Source organism: Lepidothrix coronata, unplaced genomic scaffold (assembly GCF_001604755.1).
Source record: "Lepidothrix coronata isolate B3197 unplaced genomic scaffold, Lepidothrix_coronata-1.0 Scaffold8, whole genome shotgun sequence".
NCBI lineage: Eukaryota > Metazoa > Chordata > Aves > Passeriformes > Pipridae > Lepidothrix > Lepidothrix coronata.
Window position 1 is genome coordinate 11,521,622 of NW_016690188.1, and position 8,400 is coordinate 11,530,021.

The 8,400-nt window shown below is 40.3% G+C and overlaps 1 protein-coding gene across 7 annotated transcripts in view; it reads left to right on the forward strand.

Annotated features, from left to right (window-relative positions):
- Positions 1 to 6,424, forward strand: part of FAM21C (family with sequence similarity 21 member C) — a 34,175-nt gene extending 27,751 nt beyond the window's left edge. For all 7 annotated transcript variants that reach the window (XM_017804019.1, XM_017804021.1, XM_017804022.1 and 4 more), the window contains 4 exons: positions 44 to 256; positions 1,801 to 2,406; positions 3,059 to 3,233; positions 5,939 to 6,424. In XM_017804019.1, coding sequence (XP_017659508.1) covers positions 44 to 256; positions 1,801 to 2,406; positions 3,059 to 3,233; positions 5,939 to 6,075 — 1,131 coding nt within the window. In that variant the 3' untranslated portion in view covers positions 6,076 to 6,424. The remainder of the gene's footprint in view (positions 1 to 43; positions 257 to 1,800; positions 2,407 to 3,058; positions 3,234 to 5,938) is intronic.
- The last annotated feature ends 1,976 nt before the right edge of the window (positions 6,425 to 8,400 follow it).

The following is an 8,400-nucleotide window of genomic DNA, read 5'->3' on the forward strand; positions in this document are numbered from 1 at the left end:
GATCTCTTTTTGTGTGTATGTTTTTGTTTTCTTTGTTTTGTAGGCTAACTTAGCTATTAATCCTGCAGCCTTACTACCTGGTGCAATGCCTAAAGTCTCCAATGTAAAGTCCCCCTTACCAGTGCTGGACACTCCGTTACATGAGCCCAATGATGCACAGAACAGTGAAGCCTTGTCTGCGTCAGGAAACAGGGAAGAACCAGGTGTGAGCTTTGATCAGCCTATGCAAGCGGATACCTTGCACAGCGCCAATAAGGTAACCTTGGTACTTAGGGGGAGAGAAGAGGGGATTAAAAATACAGTCTGTCCTCATGCAGGAATTTGGTTTGGTATGCAAGTTCTGCTAACGGTGTGGTTTATCTGAATCTAAATGGAAATGTGAAAGTCTAATCCCCTCTCATGTCCGTGGATCACTGAAGAGAAAGTGAAGCCTACTATATACTTCTCTCTATAAAGGGGCTTATTTTGCAAAGGCTTGATTCTGTGTCTTTTTAAAGTATATGTGTATGTAAAGTACAGTGCATTTCCCTACAGGTTAAAGTATCTTAGTATAACATCTTGTCCTACCCCAGGAGGCACCAACCTAAAAAAGCATAAAAAAGGCATCTTGCTAGGCTAACTATAAAATCTGTTACAGACAACTGCTTTGACAAGCTATCAAGAACACATCACTGCTGTATGTTGACCTTTACTTCCTCTGTGGATAAAAATGTCATGCTGTCCTGAACTGTCACTCTCAATTCTTTTTCAAAGAAAACCTTTGTTTTCATACAAAGCCAAAACAAAAAGAAGTGTTACAGCTTTTGACATGGCAAATCTCTAGCTCCTGACTCACTTGTTTTTTACTCATACTTTTTACTTTATGGACTGCAAAAGGCATATTCTAATTAAAGATTTAATGGTTCTGTAAAAAAAGTAAGTGTGAAACATGTAGCTAAGATTTCATCTGGTTGCTTATGATTGTATAAGTCTCTTGGGCTTCCTAGCAGCAACAGCAATTTGAGTAAGATAACTTAGAATCTTAACTCTGATTCTTTCTTTCTTTTCTTAATGCTGATGAGATTGTTCATTACTAGATGAGCACAGAGATGACTTGGGAAGATGCAGCAACTGTCACCACAATGGCTGACATGATCCCTTACTGATGAGTTTGAAGCTTGTACACCAGACTAATGCATTACCATAGTTGTTTCCAATAGCAGCATGTCCCACACAACAGACAAAGCTCTCTATTGTGCTACTTTTAAATAGATAGGCTTGCAAAAGAATAGGGAGCCTGTAGCTGCATATGATCAACCTTGAATGCTCAATTTAGTGTAGTGATGATGCATGTTTTTTTACAGAAGTAATCTGAGAAGAAACATCTTGTGGTTCAGGTTACTCCTGTCCATGGGGGATATGGTAGAGGCTATAATGGAAACTTGCAAGGGGGCTTCCTTAAAAGCAGCAATTAACTACAATAGGCTGTGCAGAAAATGAAATTGCATGGAAAACATAATTAGTCATGGCTTTGACAGACTAACTGTACTGTAGAAGCCCCTGGATTAGCAAGCTGGCAGACTGACTAAGGTGTTACCTAAAGCCAAGGGGCTAGAATGGCTTGTTGTGTTGTGACTCTCCACTTGTGAGTGCTGTTGCTTTTGTTCACCAGTTCCACCTGCTGTGGAATGACTACAGGCAGCAAATCCAAAGTCCTGGGTTATTTTTCTGAACTTTACTCCAAACTATTCCAGTCTTTAATGTGCCATGGGGCTTTTTCCTTATGTATAATCCTGCTCTGCATTTTCTCCTTTCTTGCAGACCAGGATCAGGGTTACAGGAAGACGAAGACCTCCTAGCAGAATGGCCCGCCGGCTGGCTGCCCAAGAGTCTGAAGGGAGTGAGGAGGTGGACAGTACTAAAGAATCACAATTCTCTCTACCAAAACAGACAGTAGTGAACATAAAGGAGCCTCTTGCTACTGAAGCAGAGTCCAAGGAAAATGGCTTTCTCTCTGGCTTGTCACTACTAGCTCACAGCAGTGTTTCGTCTGCTGGGACAAACAAACTCCTTCCTCCAGAATCCACAGAAAATGGGGATGATCTGTTTGAATCGGAAGACGTTTTTGCTAGCAGCTCAACGTCCAGACCAGCTGCACAATCAAAATCAAAGGAGGGAATGCCAGACAGTGTGGCTAACAAACCCATCAAGTGCAGAGAGAAAAAGCCTGATCTGTCTGTTCTGGGTGATCAGGACAGCAGTGATCTCTTCCAGCCTGTACAGCAAAAATCTTCAACAAAAGGCAGCCCTATACCTTTTCTGGAGGAAGAGGAAGACTCTCTCTTCACTTACCAGAAAACTGGAAAAAAGGAGTTGAAATCTGCTGTACACCAAGCAGTTGACCCTGCTGCCCAAGATATCTTTGAGGTAATGGTCGAAGCTGCCACGTTGGCTTTTTTGATCCTCAGGGCCATATTTAGACCCATCTACTTAGATGTTTAATGGAGGCTGCTGAGTAGGATGGGGTGTGCAGGATAGGTAGTGATAGAAGTAAACTGTCAATCCTGCTCTGCTGCTGGGCAATGGAAACCCTTTATTTGGTTGTTTATTCCCTTACTGGCAGCAGTGGATTAAAAGGTGGAGCAGGCATAATACAGAGCAGGCATGTCACTGAATGTGCTGTGACAACATACCTTTTTCAGAGTAATGAAGTATTTGGTTCTTATCTGTCTATTCAGTGTACGGCAGCTCAAATAACACTTTAAAAAAAGGAATAAAATTGTTGGGCTGGGCAGCTGATAACAGGCCTCGGTGTGCAGTACTTGACCTGTGAACAATCCACCACTAAGGCACTTCTGCCATGTGCCCCAAGGGACTCAAACTTCTCATGTTTGAGAATCACAGAATCAGTTAGGTTGTCAAAGACCTCTAGGATCATCAAGGCCAACCTTCGACTGACAAGCCCAAGAAGCCCAAGGCTGTCAGTCTTCTAAACATCTCAGGTGCTGTGTACAGATAATTTGACTATTCTCTTGAACTATGTTGTGGGTTGATGAAATCTCTCTGTGTTTTCTCCAAGGATGATATATTTGCTACTGAGGCGATTAAACCAATGAACAAAGTGAAAGAAAAAATGCCAGACACTAACTTGTTTGATGATAACATTGATATTTTTGCGGATCTTACTGTAAAACCAAAAGAAAAGAAGACCAAGAAAAAGGTGGAACAAAAATCCATATTTGATGATGATATGGGTAAGTGTATGTTTAAGTAAATGTCTTTCTACTACTAATCTCATAATATTGTCCTGAATTGCACTCATCTAAGATATTTTAGAACCCTCTGCTTTCTTTTAACTTTTCAACTGCTCTGAAATCTCCAGTCACCTTTGGATTTTAACCTTGGATGAGAACTTCCTAGATTTGTAGAACTAGCATGGCATTTAAATGGTTTAGGAGAGTGTATAAAATTGTTCTGAGAGAAAGGATAGTTTGATTTCTGTAGGGGTTTTCTTACTTGAAGGAATTAAAAAATTACACTTACCTGCAGTAAGAGACTAATTTCATGTTGTTATGGCTGTGAGACACGTTCTGTGTTTCAGTTTGTGCAGCTTTTTGTACTGTACTGTCAGATGAGTCACTGATATGAACAGTGAACAAACATTGAACAAATATGAACAAATTATTCCCATCTCACCTTCACTATTGTGTTGACTACCCTGGAGCCTGTAAGCTTTTGTTTACATCCATGGTCCCAGGTCAATTTACAGATACTACACCTGAGAGCAAAAGTTTGCCATGTATCATTTGTTGAAAAAAACAGCAAGTAGTGATGTGAAAGGCTGGCAAGCATACTGCTTTCTTCTCCATCAGTGGGGACTCTGAAAGTAATTTGATCCTCAGCTGTGTTTGTTCTCTCATCATGTTTATAGCTGTTCTTTGGGATTGCATATATTTCTTTACTAAGACAAAAAATTTGCTTCTCTAGCTTTGGTTCTTGTCAAGTCTTCATTCTTTGTCACTAATTCAAATTGAATCTCACTTATTGCTGTTTTACTTGGACTGAAGCTAAGCATTCCAGCCTGATAGAATGACCTGGCTAAATCTGTAAATGTGTTACAAAACTTGCCAGAGAATGAACATCTTGAGATTTCAAAACCTTCTCAATTAATATAAAATATGAGACTTAAAGGTTTGCTAGGAAGATATTGAAATATATATTGGATTATTAAGAAAACCTTACTTTAATCATTTACATTTCTCATGTAGCCTATGCAAATGAAACAGTACATAGGTGCAGTCTGGGGGGGTGGAGGCTGCAGGCTGTTTTCCTTTGTTCTACCACAGCTGTCCAGTCGCTGCTTACTGCATTTGTGTTAGGCTTGTGGTAGCAATATTAGAAAAACCATCTCAGCTCTTTATCCTAGCCTCCTTACTGACCTTATGGCTGATGTCACAAATATCTTAATGTCACCCCTGCTAGCTTGCAAAATAGTGACTGAGCTTTCCTGTGTGTTAACAAATACTGTTTTCCATGGCCAAAACTTTTCTGTTCCTTAAGCCTTGTTATAAAATGGGAGTGATACCTCTACTGCTTATGGCACTCACTGTTCTTCCCCTTTGCTGTAAAGCTAATCCATGTGATAACTTCTTGCTCTGGAGTGATGCCAGTAGGGGATTACTCTGTTTTACTGCCTTTCTAAACTGCTCTTATGCTGAAATGTGGTCCTGGATTATTCCTGTGTAATCCCTATCATCAGCACAGTAGCAGACACATGCTGAAGTGGAAGTAGCAGCAAGAAGAGACAGGGAAACACATTGTGATAGACCACTTTGTGCTTGGCCTCTGCTCAAGGTTAAAGAAGATTGAAATACTAGTTTTTATACTCTGGATTAATAAATGGCTATTAATCTCTACATAGCACCCATGTTTTAATAGAGATTCAAGACCAGTTATGTGCTACTTACACTGGCCTTGCGAATCACTAGTGATCCTCATATCTCAGTCTTGCAATTTTTTGGTTTTATAATCCAACTGCATAATCTGAGTATCCTAAATTTCTTAGTTTACAGTAGGAGATATGCTGGCTTTTTATGCTCAGGAAACCTCACAGCAACACTTTAGCATGTGTATGCTGCAGCTTCATTTCTTTCCATGAGCACAATCCTAAACACCAGCAGCACTAGCCACAGCAAGAACTGCAGGACTGTGAGCTCTGCTGCTGACATGAGCTATCCATGTTGGAGGGTTTAGTTTCTACATGTTATCCTCCAGGAGAGAACTCTGTCTTAATGGCAGTATGATATTTTTCCACTTTGTGTTCCTAGTTATTCACATCAGAAGTATTTGTATTGAGGAAGGTGGTGGGAGATCTTGATTCAGGACTGTAAGACAGGCTTTTTGAATATTCATCAGGATGATGGTTGTAGCTGTCATCTTAGCAGTGCTCTGTTCTCAAGGGATTTATGTTGTGTTCTTTCTGTAGATTAAAGGCTCATGGTTAGTGGATGTTGCTAGCAACTACCATCTTTTCCTCTTCTGATTTTCTTTGGCAACAACCTCACAGCTCTTGGATCTCTCAGGTTCCTCAGACTCTAATATTCTAGATAAGAGGGATGATGTCTGGCACTTGCACAATGGAACTTATTGTGGAGCTTTAATTTATTAGTACTTTTCAAATGCTTATGAGAGCTTGAGCATGTTATAAAATATAAGTAGTATATTTTATACTGTCTACTGAGAAGAAAAAAAAAAATTCTTAATTTGACTTACAGCTAACAGCTCCCACGTATGTCCTTACAAATGCATCCAGAATCGCAAGTAGCAGGAAAGCATTTGTTTGTCACAGAATGTCCTTGGCGCAATCACTGCTGTGTTCTGGAGTCTCTTATGTACAACATTTACTTCTGTTTAGCAGTCGCATTCCATTAAAATCCATCTTTTTTTTAACTCCCTTTAGATGATATCTTCTCTACCAGCCAAGTCAAGATACCAACTCCCAAAACCAGACCTTCCCAAACAGCCTCAGAAGCAAAATCTGAAAGCAAGATCCTGAGCACGTTTGATGACCCGTTGAATGCCTTTGGAGGCCAGTAGCCAAGGGGAATGTGTTGCAGAGAGGTGGCCTTCTTTATACCCTGTTCAGTACTAATACTCTGGATTCTCTTAATTCAGTAGAGCTGAAATGAGATGGATGTGGATATTTAAATGAGATTACCATTTTAAATGGTTAGTATTCTCCTGTGCTAGTCTAATTCTGCTAAATTATATATTTTTTAAAGAATAGAGTAACCTCATGCTATTATGTTTCCATGGTGCCCAGATGAATATAGCCCGTGCAATACCTGCAATGAAGTAATCTATTATATAAAGGATAGTTTGTTTTATTGAACAGATTTATAGATAAAATAATGCATAAATAGTAAATGGAGTCTGTTAAACCTGCTCTGTCTGCATGTCTTATTTTCCTCTTTACCCCTTGCTTAGAGTGTCTGCATCATGACTTGAAAACAACCAAAACCACTACCATGTCTTGTCTGGGTCAGCTGCCAACCTGCTGAGTTAATATTAGGGTAAGACTGGGTTTGGCTGTCAGGTACAGCTTCTCTTATGGAATCAAGCAGTTAACAAATCTCAGTGCAGGACTTGATAGCAGCTAGAGATGAGGTATTTCATATTGGCAGCCAATGTGGTCTATAAAAATAACAATAGTTAACACTTCCCTGCCAGGAAGCTCATGTTACAAATGAGCACCGAGTGGTCCATGAGAACAACAGAAACCTAACATGGTCTTCTGTTCAAGTTGTAAGCCACTAAATGAGATTTTTCACCTGCATGGATTTGGCAGAGTTTTGCAAATAACACTTTCCACAAAGTCCATCTGTACAGAGCAGCTTGGTCACTTGAGAGCTAACAAGCCCATGTACATACTTTATGCAGAGACTCTTTTGCACATTAAGGCTTGCTGTCTCGTTTGCCTTCTCATCCATAACACGTTGTAGGCTGTTTACAGGAGGTTGCTATTCTGTGGAATCCCTTTAACTGTCTGGTGTATTTGGCTTAACCTTGCTTCCTGTATTTTCTAGCTTCCCCTTCTGGAATAGATGCCATTAACCATACCCAGTGGTAGACACTTGCTCTCCTGCATGCGTACAAGGAGAGCAAATGTATAAATGCAGATTGATAAATGTTTCTTTTATTATATCAGTGACTGCCTGCAATTCTGACTAGATGCTCTGCTTTTATGATAATAATGTACTAGTTTATCTCCAACTCTTTAAGACTGTTCTACTCTGTGTGAATTTAAAGCATGTACTCAGAGGACTTCTTTAAGAGCAATTCCTACTTTCACTGGAGCCCTGGTTCTGAGACATCTACTTCAATCTCTTGTTTCTCCAGTTGAATTTACTTTATCAGGCACAGTAAGTACTACAGCTGAAGCACCTAGCACTAATGAGGGTAAAGCAGGAGGAAAGGTTGGAAGGGATAAAGGAGAACCGTGATGTATTGATTTGTACCATACGTGGGCCTGACAATGATTCATGTTAAGTGGGGGGTAAGTTGGGAGTAGCAGCTTGGAAAAGAATGTGGGAGCTATTTGCAAATGGGTGTCTACAGTGAAAGTGCTTGCACTTTATTTATAGGCATTACATCTGCTGCATGTGTCTCATACATGATTTGGATTGCTGCTTTACTTCTTTCTTCTGTGCTCAGAAGGGCTTCAAAGACATACTGGAGGAAAAGAGGAAAAGGAGGGTGAATTCTTTTTTTTCTTTTTCTGCATCCTCCTTTCTTCTTGGCCCTTCACATTTATAACTTTTATAGCATTGCAAGGATGGCTGTTCACAGGCCAAGAACCCTGAGGGCCAAAAGCTCTTGAAGTAGGAGAAAAATAAAGCTCGTGCCTTAAAGTGTTTCTTAAACTTAAATGTGAAAGTTCAGCAGAGAAAAGCTCTTGATATAAACTTGCACTATGATGAAGATCAGAATCTTTCTTCCCCTCCAGTCTTTCTAAGCTGGCACAGGGAGAGTCTCTCTGCCTTTCCCTTTGTCTCTTCACATATTAAAATGTGTGGTCTTCAGTTTTAACAACCTGTGGGAGCCTGGTCTAGGCAGTTCACTTCTGTGAGGGTTTGGTCTGAGTGGTGACTTTTTTAACCAAGTTTTGGCTAGATGTTGGTTTGGGTGCTTGTGGGTTTTTTGTTTGTTCTCTTATGTTTTGTTTTTCTTTGCAAATTTGATAAACCACGGCTGCTTTTCTCTCCGAAGAGCAGAGCCTGGAGGCCCAGCATTACAATGCCCAGGAGCTCTGTCACAGCATTCCTGAATGTGCTACATGCTTGTGGAGAGCCACAGTGTTTGTTCTGAGTGTCTTAACTGGACCTAAAACCTAACAGCTAGTCAGGGTAGGTCTTGCATAAT